The following is an 18525-nucleotide window of genomic DNA, read 5'->3' on the forward strand; positions in this document are numbered from 1 at the left end:
ATTTTTTTCGCAAGAATAGTGCGCCACATATACATACATCGGGTTCGGGTACATCCCACACAAAATTTCACAAATTTTCGAAAAAAATACAGTTTAAGGCTAACACTGGAATCGTTTTATATCTCGTTCCATGCTTCCTGATATAATGGCCCAACATTTCAAAAAAAAAAAAAAAATCTGCCGCCACCAATTAAAATGGCTGAGAAGCACTATAGCTCTGAAAGGTAGTAACCGATTTGTCCGAGTCGTTCCACATTCTAATGTTTTTTCCACACGTATATCGAGTTCCAAGATAGGATCACACCTTCGGATACCTCCCGCACAAAAGTTCATAACTTTGGCTCAAAAGCTGTTTAAGGTCCATTCCAGCATCGTTTTGAAATTTTATCCATAATTTTCTGGGATGATGACCCAAATGTTTCAAAAAAAAAAAAAAACCCTCTGTTTACACCAACTAAAATGACTAGTGAGCAGAATTGAATATCAGATTGCTTGCATAATTGAAACATTTTTCAAAACGTATATCAATATCTAAGAAGGTCTATATCTGACATCAGTTCCCTCACAAAAGTTCACAGTTTTCGGATAAGTGTAGTTTAAGAGCTGTTCGAGGATCATTTTGAAATTTTCATTGATGAAAGTCCTTGTGATTCTGATTACAACAATATAACTATTTTCGTGGGCATGTCCATGCTTGCCGACATAAACACACAATTTCAAAAAAAAAAAAAACCTGCGATGACCAACTAAAATAATTGGTTGGTGGCACGATAACTATAGGAAGGAATAACTGCCAAAATTGGATCCAATTCCAAGATGGACTATGTCGGTCTATTCCTCACAGCTATTTGATACATATTTAATTTCAAATATTTGAGATTTTTGTCTCTCCGCCGTTACAACTTACGTTCAGAATAACCAACATTATGTTTTTTTCCATGGTGGAGGTTCGGAGATAGAAAAGAAAGTCCGATTAAATCATTCAGATGGCTGTCCTGCCATTTTGTTGTGTTTTAAAGGCCATCAGCATGTTTTTTCATATTTTTCCTTATGGTGGAGGTTCGGAGATAGAACGAAAAGTTCTAAAGGCTCAAGTCCGATGGCTACCCATTATGTGATGTCATATAGGTCACCTGCTTGTAAAACGTGAGACTGTTTTCTCGTTTAATTAGAAAAGAAACTTTGGGTGGATCTTTTAGGAAGGCTCTGGACAGATGATTTGCTTCCATGGGAATGGAGTTTATGTTACATATATGCAAATGAAATAGAAAAAAATAAAAAAAATATTAAAAATACATAAGAAGTATTTATTAGGTTTTGCCTACAGCAATGTACCCTCAGCCTCAGATCCCCGAAGTGGTCCATCTACGAACATGATGCAATGTTTGGAAGGCATATCCCGTTGCGAATGAAAAGTTTGCAGCAACGTCGGCCACTATTTTCGATAGTTGTCGTGTACACCAGACATTTTGCTTGATCTCCGTAGGATTTTCTAGGGCTATCGTGCCATTATGTCAGGATGTATGTACTTGCCGGCGAAAAAATATATAGCGTAGTAATCAAGACAGCACAAGGATTAAATCCCTTAAAACTTGGAAACGATCTTTGAACAGACCTTAAACTGCACTTAAATCGAGAACGGTCACATCATAGCGAATAATTTTGAACGTTTTGAACGAACTCGAACTTTCGAACAAAATATTGCAATGTGTAAACTTAGGACCATGAACAATCTTCAAAAGTTATCGTTCTCTCCAACACTCATTTTAAGCTGCTAATCTAAAATGATAACCTTCAGGGCCTTTATAAAGGCCTCTCACTTCAGCTCGTCCATAAAAACTCCATTCGGCTCTATAAAGACTCACATCAGCTAGTCTATAAATACTCACTTCGGTTCGTCTATAAAGACTCTCTTCAGCTCGTCTATAAAGACTCACTTCGGTTCGTCTATAAAGACTCACTTCAGCTCGTCATTTTGACTTGCTAATCTAAAATGATAACCTTCAGTGCCTTTATAAAGGCCTCTCACTTCAGCTCGTCTATAAAGACTCACTTCAGCTCGTCTATAAAGACTCACTTCAGCTCGTCTATAAAGACTCACTTCAGCTCGTCTATAAAGACTCACTTCAGCTCGTCTATAAAGACTCACTTCAGCTCGTCTATAAAGACTCACTTCAGCTCGTCTATAAAGACTCACTTCAGCTTTTCTATAAAGACTCACTTCGGCTCGTCTATAAAGACTCACTTCGGTTCGTCTATAAAGACTCACTTCGGCTCGTCTATAAAGACTCACTTCAGCTCGTCTATAAAGATTCACTTCAGCTCGTCTATAAAGACTCACTTCAGCTCGTCTATAAAGACACACTTTGGTTCGTCTATAAAGACTCACTTCGGGATGTCTACAAAGACTCACATCAGCTCGTCTACAAAGACTCACTTCAACTCGTCTATAAAGACTCACTTCAGCTCGTCTATAAAGACTTACTTCAGCTCGTCTATAAAGATTCACTTCAGCTCGTCTAAAAGACTCACTTCAGCTCGTCTATAAAAACTCCCTTCGGGATGTCTACAAAGACTCACATCAGCTCGCCTATAAAGACTCACTTCAGCTCGTCAATAAAGACTCACTTCAGCTCGTCTATAAAGACTCGCTTCAGCTCGTCTATAAAGACTCACTTCGGCTCGTCTAAAAGAATCACTTCAAGCCGTCTATAAAGACTCACTTCAGGCTCGTCTATAAAAACCCCCTTTGGCTCGTCTATAAAGACTCACTTCAGCTCGTCTATCAAGACTCACTTCAGCTCGTCTATAAAGACTCACTTCGGTTCGTCTATAAAGACTTACTTCGGCTCATCTAAAAGAAACACTTCAAGTCGTCTATAAAAACACCCTTCGGCTCGTCTATAAAGATTCTCTTCTTGATGTCTACAAAGACTCCCTTCGGAGTCTTTACAAAGATTCTCTACAGCTCGTCTGTAAAGTCTCACTTCACTTCGTCTATAAAGGCGGCTCATCTATAAGGACACACTTCGGCTCGTCTGCAAAGACTGACTTCGGCTCGTCTATAAAGACTCACTACGTCACGTCTATGAAGATTAACTTTAGCTCGTCTATAAGGACTCACTTCATCTCGTCTATAAAGAATTGAGGTCATGTAAAAAGAGTCACTTCGACACGTTGCAGCTCGCCTTTAAAGACTCACTTCAGCTCGCCTATAAAGACTCACATTAGCTCGTCTATTAAGACTTACTTCGGCTCGTTTAAACAGACTCACTAAAACTGGTCTGTTATTTCGGTTGGTGATGGCTTTAGGTCTTATCTTGAAAAGTGTAAATAAAGTTCCCCATATCTGAAGATGTATGAACCTCCTCCCCGGAAATTTGTAATCGTTGTGATCAGCATACCATCGACTTCCTGTAGTTCAAATTTCTAAAGGATCCGCTAGCAGCCCCTAAAGTGGGCATAAGCCACAAACACGCTTTTCAGATTCCACGATAAAATGGAGGTCCCATAAAATTAAATTAAATATTAAATGGATCTACACTCATTGATGTGAGAAAAGTGAAAGTCCCACCTTGAAGTATGTTCACACCTATGAATGAATTCAAAACGATCCGAATGGTACCCTTAACGAGAACATAAGCTACAAATATAGAGGGTTATCATGAATGAAATTTCCCCGTGAGTTTTTTCTTTCCGCCGTTGCAACTTAAGGGAGAAAGTGAAAAAAATTACGGGGAATTGCCGTGCATGATAACCCCCATAAATAACTCCATTCCTTAGAATGACCATATCTGAAGAAATATTTACCTACTGCTCGGATATATACGGTTATGTTCTGGTACTAAGATGGGGGGCTAAGATTCATTAGGGTATTTAAAAAGAAGAGTACACCCTAGACCGTCCATAAAATACTCGAAAAATAAGCGTAAATGGGGTGAACAAAATGTTTGAGGCGTGAAGTGAAAGGTGAAGAAGTGTATCTCAGAACATATCCTATAAAAAAGTTGCGATCGGCATATCATGGACTGTCTGTAGTTTAAATTTAAAAACTATCCGAGTGGAGCCAAAAAACACTCTTTTTGGGGGTCACTGATATGAGAGAAGCCTCCCTTTCCTATCATGTTCGTGTTCAAAATTATTTTTTTTTTAATTTTATTAATTAAATTTCTTTAATTTTACGGTTACGGTTTTTTACTTTAATTTTTAATTGTCAAAAAGAATTAAAAAATAAAAATTCAGTATTAAAAACTAAAAAAAAAATATTAAATTTCTAACTATTTTTTATAAAAACAAATAATTAATAATTTTCGATTTTTTATCATAAAAACAAAAATGCTTACCATATAAATTTGTATATCAAGAAAATTGGAAGGGGGAAGAGTGTGTTTGTTTCACAAACAAAATCTAATTTTAAAAAAATATTTTTTAAATTATAGAAGGAGTAGATAAAGAAGAAGATTTAACGCAAAACAGTCGCAGGTAGTACCGTCTACTGTTTTCCCAAAATAAAATTGGTTTGATTACGGTAGCAATTGTTGTTATGAATTATTTAAAAAATCACAACAATAACAACAACTGACCTGACTTGAGAGAGTTTGCGTATAACCTAAAAAAATTGACCATTAAATTTGTGAAATAAAAACAAATGGGTTTTTTGAATTTTTAAAATTATTTCACATTGAAAGTTTATTGAGATAATATCTCTAATCTATATTTTTTTAAATATATAGCTAATTGTTTTTAATTATTTTTTAATTTTATTTTATTTATTTTTTTGCTTAATAATTCATTTTGTCTTAATTTTTTTACTTCATTTGTAATTCATTTTATATATGTTTGTATGTATGTATATGTATGTAGTTGTATTTACCCTCTGCCTTAAGTGGGATGTCTTTCACGGAAATGTTGCAATAGCAGTTCCTTCCTCTTGCAGGAGAAGGCACACAAATGACAACGGAAATTATGCACCTCAGCGGGTAGATTACGATTTATGCGTCCAAAACGTTGATAGGAAATTTCACGCATATTTGCGGTGAGATTTTCATTGTTTTTAATGGTCAACAAAATGGTGGGCATTTCTGTGGAAGATTCATGGCTGCGATCTGTTAGCAGCAATTTTGGAGTCGAGGAGGAACTAAAATTGGTGGTGGTGGTCGTGGTGGTGGCCGAGGTGGTGGTGCTAGTTAAACTTGTTGTATTTTTAGATGTTGTTGCCATCACTGGCACCGATGCTAAAGAAGAGCTGGTTGAGGAACTGTTGGAGAAACTAATTACATTCGTTGTCACCGGCAGCGATGGCGCCATATTGACAAACAACGATGGCGGTGAATCACCACAAGGCGGCATTACAATTTCAATGGGTGGTGGAGTGTTATTATCCTCATGATGCCTTGTCGGTGATGTCTGCAAATCTTTAATGTGATGAAAATCTATTAGACTTTCCACTTCATTTTGATTTGGCTCCTCCATATATTCCACAATGTTGAGAGGTGTGTTTGTTTTCCCCGCAGAACTTGGTTCATCCATCACCGTATCATCAGCATCATTAAGGAATTCATTTACCATGGATATTAAGAATTGATCACGTGATAGACATGAATCCAAACTGCCACAACGCATGGGAACTGAGGAAGATGATCCGGTGGCCATGGTGTCACGACAATTGTCATCATTAAAGGCAGCAGCTGCTGCAGCCTCGGAGGCCAAAGAGGCCCGATTCAGATCCTCCAAATCTTCAACCATAATAATAAAGGCATCGGTGTTGTCTTGATTTTTATGCTCCTTCAGATCACTGCTGGACAAGTTGAAAAATTCCAAGTGGCCTAAAACGAAAAAAAAGAAAGAAGAAAAACAGAAAAAATTAATTAATAAAAAGTTCTTAAAAGAAAATCCAATTAAAAATATTGTTAATTTTTTTAATATAAGTTAGTTAATTTAAAAAATAATAAAAAAAATCAATACCTACCTTTTTGCACATTCCATTTTAATTTTTGTTTTATTTTCCCTCCCGGCCAAATATTTTTTGTTTTCAAATTTTTTAAATAAAACACACTTTTTTGTTTTTTTTTTCTCGTTTTATTTTGAAATTTCCATTTTCTGTTTGTTTTCAAAATTAAATACGTTTTTCATTATCATGTTTTTTTCATTAAATTTTTCAGTTTTCTTTTTTATTTTTAATTCTTTTTTTATACTAAACATAATATATATGTATATATAAACGTTTTTACCTATTTATGTTCTTGTTGTTGTTTTGTTTTCTCCTTTTTTGTATATTAATAATGTGTATTTTTATTTATTTATTTTATTATTTTTTAATTTATTTCTATTTTTTTCTTCTAAAAGTTAGGTTAGGTTTTTAACAGAAAAAAAAATTGTTTAATTATCTTTTACTTAACAAATAAAATCTCATTGTTACACAGAATCCAGGCATTGGGGAATAATTTTTTGAGGGGGTTTGAGGACTAAGGTAAGGGAAGTTAACAAAAATAACTGGATATAAATGGTTGGTAGTGGTGGGGCGGGGGGGGTTCATTAATTGAACATAGTAAAAAAACACAAAAACTCTGTTATTAACAAAAATTCAAATCATTTCAATAATATTGAGAACTTTTTTAAAATTTCCAATATTATAATTTAATTATAAAAATTATTTTATTTACAAATTATAATTAAAGGGCAATTTTTAATGAATTAATTGCTTTTTAGAATTCTAAAATGAAAAAAATCTGTTCTGAAAATTGCCACAAATAAAAATTTCCCTTAGAGGGAAATTTTTATTTTGCTTCAAAATTGAAAATTTCTTTTTTGTTTATATAAATTCTAGGGCAAATTATTCGATTTCATTAAAAACAAAAATTTCCCTACATAAACAAAAATTTCCCATAAAGGGAAATTTTTATTTTGGCTCAAAATTGAAAATTTCTTTTTTATTTATATAAACTCCAAGGCAAAATATTCGATTTCATTAAAAACAAAAATTTCCCTTAAAATTTCCCAAAAGGGAAATTTTTATTTTTTACTCCAAAAATCATAGTTTTTCTTTTTAGAACTAGAAAATACAAAATTGCCATAAAATATCGCTAAAACAAAAATTTCCCTCAAAGGGAAATTTTTATTTATGAGCCAAAAAATTTTAAAATTTGTTTTTAATTACATTTCAATATTATTAATTATTTGAATTTTTGTTTTTAACATGTTTTCTCTTTTTTTCAAGTTTTATATATTTTTTTGTTTTTTTTTTCTTCGTCTCTCATTTTTTGCGTTTTGGTTAAAAACTACAATTTGTTACATTTTGGGGTAATAGGTACTAAGAATATCATTTTTTTGTAAAATGTTGTTGTTGTTTTTTACTTGTTCTTTTTTTGTATATAAATGTGTTGTTATTTATACTCTTGGTTAACAATATTTATATATTTTATTTCACTTATTTATATGGGGTGTTTCAATGAAATATGTAAAATTGAAGCGGGGTGAGTAGCGGCTCTAGAAGGGAAAATTATAAAAAAAACACTGTATCTCATTTGATTGTAGAGTTATGATGCAAAAATGTTTCCTTAATTAAAAGTCAATTTATAAAAAAAATATTTTCTTGGAAGGCAATATCCCAAAAATCTTTTAATAAGGGAATTTAAATGTTAAAGGCGGTCGGTTTCAGGGCTTCATATCTCAAAATCCATAGATCAATCGGAAAAATTTTCAATCATGACCCATAGTGGTTTCCTATGAGGAATGTTTTTCCCATAGACAAGATAATCAATTTTCAAATATTTAAACGATTTTTTACATTTTTTCAAAAATTTCCAAAAAATATTGAGGTTATGTTATAACCTGGGTTTCCTTAAGGACTATTTTTGCCAAGGACATTACATATGAATTTAAAATATTTAAGGGATTATTTTTTGATTTTGAAAAATATATAAATAATGAAAAAAACTTTAAGTCTATTACCTGATAACTCGAAAAGCATTGGGTTCAGAGGAAAACATTTAAAGACGGCCAACACCTTTTGGTCCTTGGGGCCATATTCTCCTTTGCCATGAGGAATCTATTTCCCTTTAAAGGAGTCCAAAAATGACAATTGTTTTTAAAAGGTACGATTTTAATAATAAAATACATATTTTTTTAATTTGGAGGTTATATTTTGAGTGTCAAATCTCGAAATCCCTTGGAGTAAGGACACCATGTCTAAAGGAGGTCAACATTCAATGGTTCTTAGCAAAAACTTTCCCTTTGGACTGAGGAATTTATTCCACCAAAATAGCATAAAAAATGGCAAAAACTTTTAAAAAGACTAGAGCCAAATGTAAAAAATTTGGTAGTCTATAACCTGAGGATCATAACTCGAAAATCATTGGGTTGAGGGAAGACTGATTAAAGATGGCAAACTTCTTTAAGTCCTTGGGGACATTTTCTCCTTAGGCACGAAGAAAATCTTTCCCTTAAAAAATTACAGTTACATTAAAAATTACAATTACTCTTATTTATTATTTAATTTTAAATTAGACCAATACTAAGGGCAATATATCGGAAGTCCTATCTGGAAAACCTTCAACCTTAGGTAAAAAAGTTTAAAGGTGGTCGACATCTAAAGGTCCTAAGGAACAATTTTCCCGTTGGTTTGAGGAATATGTTTCCAGAAATAAGCATCAAAAATCGCAAAAGCAAAAAAAACATTTTTAATTTAGAAATAAATATCAAAACAAATTGAAGTCTATAGCTCTTGAGGGCCATAACTGGAAATCCATTGGTTTCAGAGAAAAATGTTCAAAGGCGGACAACCTCTTTAAGACCATACCGACATTTTCCTCTTTGACCTGAGGAACATATTTCCCCAAATAGTTCTTAAAAAATGCAATTGCTTTTAATAAGTTGTTATTTTAAGGTAGAACAATACTAAGGGCAATATCTCGGAAGCCCTATCACAAAAACAATTAATGCAAGGACAAAATGCCTAAAGGTGGTCAACATTTAATGGTCCTTAAGAAAAATTGTCTCTTTGGGGGGATGAATGTATTGCCGAAAATAGCATCAGAAATAAGAAAAACTTTGAAATAATATTTAATTTAGAAAAAAATATTAAAAAACCTCTATAAACTGAGTGTCCCAACTCGAAACCCATAGGTTTCAGTTAAAAGTGTTTAAAGATGGACAACCTCTTTAAGATCATACGGAAATTTTCCTATTTGAACTGAGGTATATATTTCCCCAAATAGTTCTTAAAAAATGCAATTGCAATAAGTTGTTTATTTTAAGGTAGAGCAATACTAAGGGCAATATCTCGGAAGCCCTATCACAAAAACCATTAATGCAACGACAATATGCCTAAAGGTGGTCAACATTTAATGGTCCTTAAGAAAAATTTTCACTTTGGAGGGATGAATGTATTGCCGAAAATAGCATCAGAAATGAGAAAAACTTTGAAATGATATTTAATTTAGAGAAAAATATTAAAAAACCTCTATAAACTGAGTGTCCTAACTCGAAACCCATAGGTTTCAGATAAAAGTGTTTAAAGATGGACAACCTCTTTAAGACCATACAGTCATTTTCCTCTTTGACCTGAGGAACATATTTCCCCAAATAGTTCTTAAAAACTGCAATTGCTTTTAATAAGTTGTTTATTTTAAGGTAGAGCAATGCTAAGGGCAATATCTCGGAAGCCCTATCACAAAAACCATTAATGCAAGGACAAAATGCCTAAAGGTGGTCAACATTTAATGGCCCTTAAGAAAAATTGTCTCTTTGGAGGGATGAATGTATTGCCGAAAATAGCATCAGAAATGAGAAAAACTTTGAAATGATATTTAATTTAGAGAAAAATATTAAAAAACCTCTATAACCTAAGTGTCATAACTCGATACCCATAGGTTTCAGATAAAAGTGTTTAAGGATGGACAACCTCTTTAAGACCATACAGACATTTTCCTCTTTGACCTGAGGAACATATTTCCATTAGAAAGTATTTTAAGGAATTTTTGAAAAAATCCCTTTTTTTTAATTTTGAGGTTATAACATGAGTGTCATATCTCGAAAACCAGCGAGTTAAGGAAAAAATGTCTAAAGGTGGTCAACATCTAATGGTCTTTAGGGAAAATTTTCCCTTTGGATTGAGGAATATATTACCCATAAATAGCATCAAAATATGCCAAAACTTTTTAAAATGATATTTAATTTAGAGATATGTACTTATATAGGTTAAATAAAAACTTGAGGGCAATATCTCGAAAACTATTGGGTTGAGGAAAAAAAGTCTAAAGAAGGTCAAGGTCTAAAGGTCCTTGGGGAAAAATGTCCCTTTGGATTGAAAAATGAATTCCCAAAAATAGCATCAAAAAAAGGTAATAACTTTTTATACAGATATCACAAGAAATATTTTTTTAAAAATGCCAATATGTCGGAAGCAGTGGAGTGATGGTAAAACTTTATAAAGGTAAACCACGGTGGTGTAATGCGGACATTAGTTTTCCTAAAACATATTATGTACAAATTATAGCTACAAATGTAATTATTGAAATTTGTTTGAAATATTTTAGTGTATGAAAATTGTATGGTTATATCTTATAGGCGATATATCGATAACCATACATACATATGTTCCCACAACATCCCCGAAGGGACAAGGGTGACTTCTCTCATATCAATGAGTGCACGCCGATTCATATTGGCTCAATGATATGGGACCTACTTTTTATTGCCGAGTCCGAACGGCGTGTCTTATGACACCACTTGTAGAGAAGTTTGTAGAGAAGTTTTTATCGATAACCATTAATCTTTAATAAAAGTGTACAAAGGAGATCCATAGCCTTTTCTTGAGGGGAACATTTTTGTCAGAGACATATTCTAACCAATTTGAATGTTTGAACAATTTTTTTACATTTTTCTTTAAATTTTATGAAAATTTTTAATTTTGAGCTTTTTAAGGTCATATCTCAGCCCTTATATCTCGAAAACCAATATGTTTGTATACAAATGTCTAAAGGTGGCCTTTTGGGGTTTCTCCCAAAGAAAAATTTTGTCCCTGACAACTTGTTGAATTTTCCATATTTGAGTCTGTTATTTACATGAAACTTTAAATTTCTTTAAAATTTTAAAGTTTCCCAATTTTTGAGGTTACAACTTGGACCTTATTTCTCGATAACCTATAAGTTTGTACACAAATGTCTAAAGTTGGCCTCTTGGGGTTTCTCCCAAAGAAAATTTTTGCCAAAGGAAGCATATTGAAATTTCAATATATGAGTGAGATTTTTTTTAACATTTCAAATTTTGAGCTTTTTAAGGTTATAATTTGGACTCTATATCTCGAAAACCAATAAGTTTGAACACAAACGTATAATGGCGGTCTTTTGGGATTTCTCCCAAAGAAAAATGTTGCACCAGGCAACTTGTTGAATTTTCAATATTTGAGTCTGTTATTTAAACTTTTCATTAAATTTCTTTAAAATTTTAAGGTTTCCCAATTTTTGAGGTTACAACTTGGACCTTATTTCTCAATAACCTATAGGTTTGTACACAAATGTCTAATGTTGGCCTCTTGGGGTTTCTCCCAAAGAAAATTTTTGCCAAAGGAAGCATATTGAAATTTCAATATATGAGTGAGATTTTTTTAACATTTTCCTTTAACTGTTAGGGGCAGTCTTTAAATTCCCACATTTTGGAGGTTAGATGATGGACCTTTTATCTCGAAAACCAATAAGTTTGAACACAAACGTATAATGGCGGTCTTTTGGGGTTTCTCCCAAAGAAAAATTTTGTCCCAGGCAACTTGTTGAATTTTTAATATTTGAGTCTGTTATTTAAACTTTTCATTAAATTTCTATAAAATTTTAAGATTTCCCAATTTTTGAGGTTATAACTTGGACCTTATTTCTCCATAACCAATATGTTTTTACACAAATGTCTAAAGGTGGCCTCTTGGGGTTTCTCCCAAAGAAAATTTTTGCTAAAGGAAGCATATTGAAATTTCAATATTTGAGTGAGATTTTTTACATTTTTCTTTAACTGTCAGGGCAGTCTTTATATCCCCAAATTTTGGAGGTTAGATGATGGACCTTTTATCTCGAAAACCAATGAGTTTGAACACAAACGTATAATGGCGGTCTTTTGGTATGTCTCCCAAAGAAAAATGTTTTCCCAGGCAACTTGTTGAATTTTCAATATTCATCTTTAAAGTTCTTTAAAATTCTAAGGTTTCTCAATTTTTGAGGTTAAAACTTGGACCTTATTTCTCGATAACCTATAAGTTTGTAGACAAATGTCTAAAGGTGGCCTCTTGGGGTTTCTCCCAAAGAAAATTTTTGCCAAAGGAAGCATATTGAAATTTCAATATTTGATTGAGATTTTTTCTACATTTTCCTTTAACTTTTATGACAGTCTTTAAATTCCCAAATTTCGGAGTTAAGATGATGGACCTTTTATCTCAAAAACCATGAGTTTGTACACAATTTGTTTCAAGGGGGTCTATTTGGATTCGTCCCCAAGAAGATTTTTGCCAAAGGTAGTTCATTGAAATTACAATATTTCTTAAATTTTGTGGAAATTTTAAGGTTTGCAAAATTTTGAGGTTACAATGGACCTTATATTTCGAAATCCTATGAATTTGTACAAAAATGTCTAGAGGTGATCGATTGGGATTTTTTCCAAAGATAATTTTTGCCAAGGGGAGTTTATTGAAACAATGGGAAATTTGAAAATACATTTAAAATATACTTCCCAAAGCTCATTAAAGACAAATATTCCAAGTAATGGGGACAAATTCTAAAATATCTCTTTACAACCAAGTTAAATACAATTTGTTTTTATAATTTCTCACTTCAGGGAGATCTTCTGTCACCTACTTAACTTATTTTACATTTCATTGTGAACCACCCCATATTTTATATGTGGGAGTTCTTTTCTTTCGTTTTTTTTTTTTTTTTTGTTATAATCTCTTTTGCAAAAACAACAATAATCATAATAATAGTAATAATAATAAAAACAAAACTAACAACTAATAATTTCCAGCAAAAAATATATAATCTTTTCAATACTTAAAACTAAAAAAATATATAGAATATAATAAAAATTATGTTATAATTAACAAAAAAAAACAATAATTAAAACTAATTGTAAAAAATAAAAATTTTTGTTTAATTTGACTATGATGTGTTACATATTCACTAATTCAATTATTTATATATGGCATCATAAATTTTCAATTTTGTTTTCTTTTTGTATGGTGTTATGTGGGTAGAAAGGGGGAAGGGATACAATTTCAATTTGTTGACTATTTTTGTTGGTTGGTTTACGGTTTGTTCGATTGTTTTGTAAATAGCTGTGTGGGGGGGGAGGGTGTGAGTGTTTTGTTGGGGGGTGGAGTTTATTGTTTGTTTAATTTGTATATAATATATAAGTATATATCATCATTGTTCATTGTTATTATTTGTTGTTTGTTGGTTTATAAATTGTATATAATTTTTGGTTGTTTTCTTTGGAGTATATTGTTCGTCATTTTGTTTTTATTCATTTTTTCAAAACTATTTTTTGTTTCTTTTCATTCTTTCGGTTAAAAACGAGTTTTCTTTTTATATATTATTTGTTTTACTTCATTATATACTTAGTATTTTTTTGTTTATTTTCCATTTCATTTCATGTTAAATATATGTTTTTGTTTTGTTTGTTTATTGTATATATAATCAGTATATATGTATGTGTGTATAGATAAATATTTAAATAACAATAACAACATTCTTATAGAATAAACAATTTGTTTTCATTACATTATTTCATTTAATTTAATTTCTATTTTTTTTGTTTTTCTTGTTTCTTTTTGAAATATATATTTGTTTTTAACTAAAACATAAAAAAACACAACAAAATTATAACAAAAACAAAATAAGCTTTGATTGTATAATGGAAACATATTTTAGTTAATTAATTAACAACATAAAAACAAATTAAAATATATAATAACATAATTATTTAAAACACAAAAATAAGGTAATTGTTTATTTTTTTTAAAAGAAATTGTTTTAATTAAGCGCGTAAATGTAAATATATGTATATGTGTGTGTGTTTTTTTTTTAACAACAAATTGTAATAAATTTCTTAAAAACTAAACGAAAGGGTCATTAGACAAACCATTGACAAGAAAATTTACTTTGAAAAGTTGTATTTTTTTTAAAAAAAGGTGTTCAAAATGAAAACAAACAAAAAATACATAAATAAAGTCGATCTCAATTTTCGAAGAGAGAGAGAGAGAGAGAGAGAGATGAGAGATACAGAAGAGCCATTTAGGAGGTCTTTTATCTATAGATGAGCCCTTTAGGAGGTCTTCTGTCTATAGAAGACCCCTTTAGAAGGTCTTCTATATATAGAAGACCTCTTTAGGACGTGTTCTATCTATGGAAGACCCCTTTAGGAGGTGTTCTATCTATGGAAGACCCCTTTAGGAGGTATTTTATCTATAGAAGACCCTTTCAGGAGTTGTTCTATCTATAGAAGAGCTTTTTAGGAGGTCTTCCATCTACAGAAGACTCCTTTAGGGGGTCTTCTATCTACAGAAGACACCTTTAGGAGGTCTTCTATCTATAGAAGACCCCTTTAGGAGGTGTTCCATCTATGGAAGACCCCTTTAGGAGGTCTTCTATCTATAGAAGATCCTTTCAGGAGTTGTTCTATCTATAGAAGAGCTCTTTAGGAGGTCTTCTATCTAAAGAAGACCCCTTTAGGAGACCTTCAATCTATAGAAGACCCCTTTCGGAGGTCTTCTATCTAAAGAAGACCCCTTTAGGAGGTGTTCTATCTACAGAAGACCCCCTTTATGAGGTCTTTCATCCATATAAGATCCCTTTAAGAGGTCTTCTATCTATAGAAGATCCCATTAGGAGGTCTTCTATCTATAGAAGACCCCTTTAAGAGGACTTCTATCTATAGAAGACCCCTTTAGGAGGTGTTCTATCTATGGAAGACCCCTTTAGGAGGTCTACTACCTATGGAAGACCCCTTTAGGAGGTCTTCTATCTATGGATGACCCCTTTAGGAGGTCTTCTATCTATAGATGACCCCTTTAGGAGGTCTTCTATCTGTAGAGGACCTCTTTAAGAGGTATTTCATCCATATAAGACCCTTTAAGAGGTCTTCTATATATAGAAGACGCCTTTAGGAGGTCTTTTATCTATAGAAGACCCCTTTAGGAGGTCTTCTATCTAAAGAAGACTCCTTTAGGACATCTATCTATAGAAGACCCCTTTAGGAGGTCTTATATCCATAAAAGACCCCTTTAGGAGGTCTTCTATCTAATGAAGGCTCCTTTTAGGAGGTCTTCTGTCTATAGAAGACCCCTTTAGGAGGTCTTCTATCTATAGAAGACCCCTTTAGGAGACCTTCTATCTATAGAAGATTCCTTTAGGATGTCTTCCATCTATAGAAGACCCCTTTAGTAGGTACTCTATCTATAGAAGACGCCTTTAGTAGGTCTTCTGTCTATAGAAGACCCCTTTAGGAGGTCTTCTATCTATAGAAGACCCCTTTAGGAGACCTTCTATCTATAGAAGATTCCTTTAGGATGTCTTCCATCTATAGAAGACCCCTTTAGTAGGTACTCTATCTATAGAAGACGCCTTTAGTAGGTCTTCTATCTATAGATGTCCCCTTTAGGAGGTCTTCTATCTATGGATGACCCCTTTAGGAGGTCCTCTATCTATAGAAGACCCCTTTAGGAGGTATTCTATCTATAGAAGACCCCTTTAGGAGGTCTTTCATACATATAAGACCCCTTTAAGAGGTCTTCTATATATAGAAGACCCCTTTTAAGAGGTCTTCGATCTATAGATGACCCCTTTACGAGTTCTTCTATCTATAGAAGAGCTCTTTAGGAGGTCTTCTATCTACAGAAGACTCCTGTAGGAGGTCTTCTATCTATAGAAGAACCCTTTAGGAGGTCTTATATCTATAGAAGACCCGCTTTAGGAGGTCTTTCATCCATATAAGACCCCTTTAAGAGGTCTTCTATATATGGAATACCCCTTTAAGAGGTGTTCTATCTATAGAAGACCCCTATAAGAGGTCATCTATCTATAGAAGACCTTTTAGGAAGTCTTCTATCTATAGAAGACCCCTTTAGGAGGTGTAATATCTATAAAAGACCTCTTTAGGATGTCTTCTATCTATAAAAGACCCCTTTAAGAGGTCTTCTATCTAGAGATGACCCCTTTAGAGGTCTTACATCTATAGAAGACCCCCTTTAGGAGGTCTTCTATCTATAGAGGACCCCTTTAGGAGGTCTTTCATCCGTAGAAGACCCTTTCAAGAGGTCTTCTATCTATAGAAGACCCTTTTAGGAGGTCTTCTGTCTACAAAAAACCCTTTAGGAGTTCTTCTATCTATAGAAGAGCTCTTTACGTGGTTTTCTATCTACAGAAGACCCCTTCAGGAGGTCTTCTATTTATAGAAGACCCCTTTAGGTCATCTATCTATAGAAGACCCCTATAGGAGGTCTTATACCTGTAAAAGACCCCTTTAGGAGGTCTACTTTCTATTCCATCAATAGAAGACCCCTTTAGGAGGTCCTCTATCTATAGAAGACCCCTTTGGGATGTCTTCTATCTATAGAAGATCCCTATAGGAGGTCTACTATCTAAAGAAGCCTCCTTTAGGAGGTCTTCTATCTATAGAAGACCCCTTTAGGATGTCTTCTATCTGTATAAGACCCCTTTAGGAGGTCCTCTATCTATAGAAGACCCCTTTAGGAGGTCTTTTATCTATAGAAGACCCCTTAAGGAGGTCTTCTAGCTATAGAAGACCGCTTTAGGAGGTCATCTATCTATAGAAGACCCCTTTAGGAGGTCTCCTATCTATAGAAGACTCCTTTAGGAGGTCTCCTATCTATAGAAGACCCCGTTAGGATGTCTTCTATCTATAGAAGACCCCTTTAGGATGTCTTCTATCTATAGAAGACCCCTTTAGGAGGTCTTCTATCTATAGAAGACCCCTTTAGGATATCTTCTATCTATAGCAGACCCCTTTAGAAGGTATTCTATCTATAGAAGACCCCTTTAGGAGGTCTTCTATCTATAGTAGACCACTTTAGGAGGTCTTCTATCTATAAAAGACCCTTTTAGGAAGTCTTCTATCTACAGAAGACCCCTTTAGGAGGTCTTTCACCCATATAATACCCCTTTAAGAGGTCTTCTATATATAGAAGACCCCTTTAAGAGGTGTTCTATCTATAGAAGACCCCTTTAGGAAGTCTTCTATCTACAAAGGTCCCTTTATGAGGTCTTCTGTCTATAGAAGACTCCTTTAGGAGGTCTTCTATCTATAGAAGACCCCTCTAGGAGGTCCTCTATCTATAGAAAACCCCTTTAAGAGGTGTTCTATCTACAGAAGACCCCTTTAGGAGTTCACCTATCTATAGAATACCCTTTTAGGAAGTCTTCAATCTACAAAGACCCCTTTAGGAGGTCTTCTGCCTATAGAAGACCACTTTAGGAGGTCTTCTATTTATAGAAGGCCCCTTTAGGGGTTGTTCTATCTATAGAAGACCCCTTTAGGAGGTCTTCTATCTATAGAGGATGCCTTTAGGAGGTCTTTTATCTATAGAAGACCCCTATAGGAAGTCTTCTATTTAAAGAAGACCCCTTTAGGAGGTCCTCTATCTACAGAAGACTCCTTTAGGTATTCCATCTCTAGAAGACTCCTTTAGGAGGTGTTCCATCTCTAGAAGACCCCTTTAGGAGGTCTTCTATCTATAGAAGATCCCTTTAGGAGGTCTTCTTTTTATAGAAGACCCTTCCAGGAGTTTTTCTATCTATATAAGAGGTCTTCTATAGATAGAAGACCCCTTTATAAGATCTTCTATAGATAGAAGACCCCTTTAAGAGGTCATCTATCTATAGAAGACCTTTTTAGGAAGTCTTCTATCTACAAAAGACCCCTTAAGGAGGTCTTCTGTCTATAGAAGACCCCTTTAGGAGGTCTTCTAGCTATATAAGGCCCCTTTAGGAGGTCTTCCGTCTTAAGAAGACCCCTTTAAGAGGTCTTCTATCTATAGAATACCCCTTTAAGAGGTCATCTATCTATGGAAAACCCGTTTAGGAGGTCTTCCATCCATATGAGACCCCTTTAAGTGGTATTCTATCTATAGAAAATCCTCTCAGGAGATCTTGTATTTATAGAAGACCCCTTTAGGAGGCCTTACCCATTACTACTCTCTGTTCTTTACTCTTCTTCTTTTTTTTCTAATACATCGATTATAAAATAAGCAAAGAAATAATTCATTTTAAAAATAAAAGAATGTTAGCCTCTTGAAAAAAATAAAAATAAAAAATTTACAAAACATAAAAAAATTACAAAAAATAAAAAATTCCAAAAAAATAACAATTCTTCAAAATAAATTTTAGTGTCATACAAAAATGTTTCTCTTTCTTCCATTCTGTTATTACATAAATTTAACATTAAATATTTTAAACTTATAATATTAAAAAAATAATATTAATAGTAATAATAATTAATAATTCGAGCTGAACTTTGTTTTATGTTAATGAT

The 18525-nt window shown here is 33.1% G+C and overlaps 2 protein-coding genes across 7 annotated transcripts in view; both read right to left on the reverse strand.

The window, feature by feature from the left end:
* Positions 1 to 18525, reverse strand: part of LOC141405511 (longitudinals lacking protein, isoforms F/I/K/T-like) — a 496088-nt gene that overhangs the window by 233676 nt on the left and 243887 nt on the right. The window lies entirely within an intron of this gene.
* Positions 4739 to 18525, reverse strand: part of LOC141405515 (uncharacterized) — a 30738-nt gene continuing 16951 nt past the window's right edge. The window contains exon 2 of the mRNA XM_073989917.1: positions 4739 to 5825. Coding sequence (XP_073846018.1) covers positions 4882 to 5825 — 944 coding nt within the window. The 3' untranslated portion in view covers positions 4739 to 4881. The remainder of the gene's footprint in view (positions 5826 to 18525) is intronic.

Source organism: Musca autumnalis, unplaced genomic scaffold (genome assembly GCF_047663935.1).
Source record: "Musca autumnalis isolate F117 unplaced genomic scaffold, ASM4766393v1 scaffold_5, whole genome shotgun sequence".
Classification (NCBI taxonomy): domain Eukaryota; kingdom Metazoa; phylum Arthropoda; class Insecta; order Diptera; family Muscidae; genus Musca; species Musca autumnalis.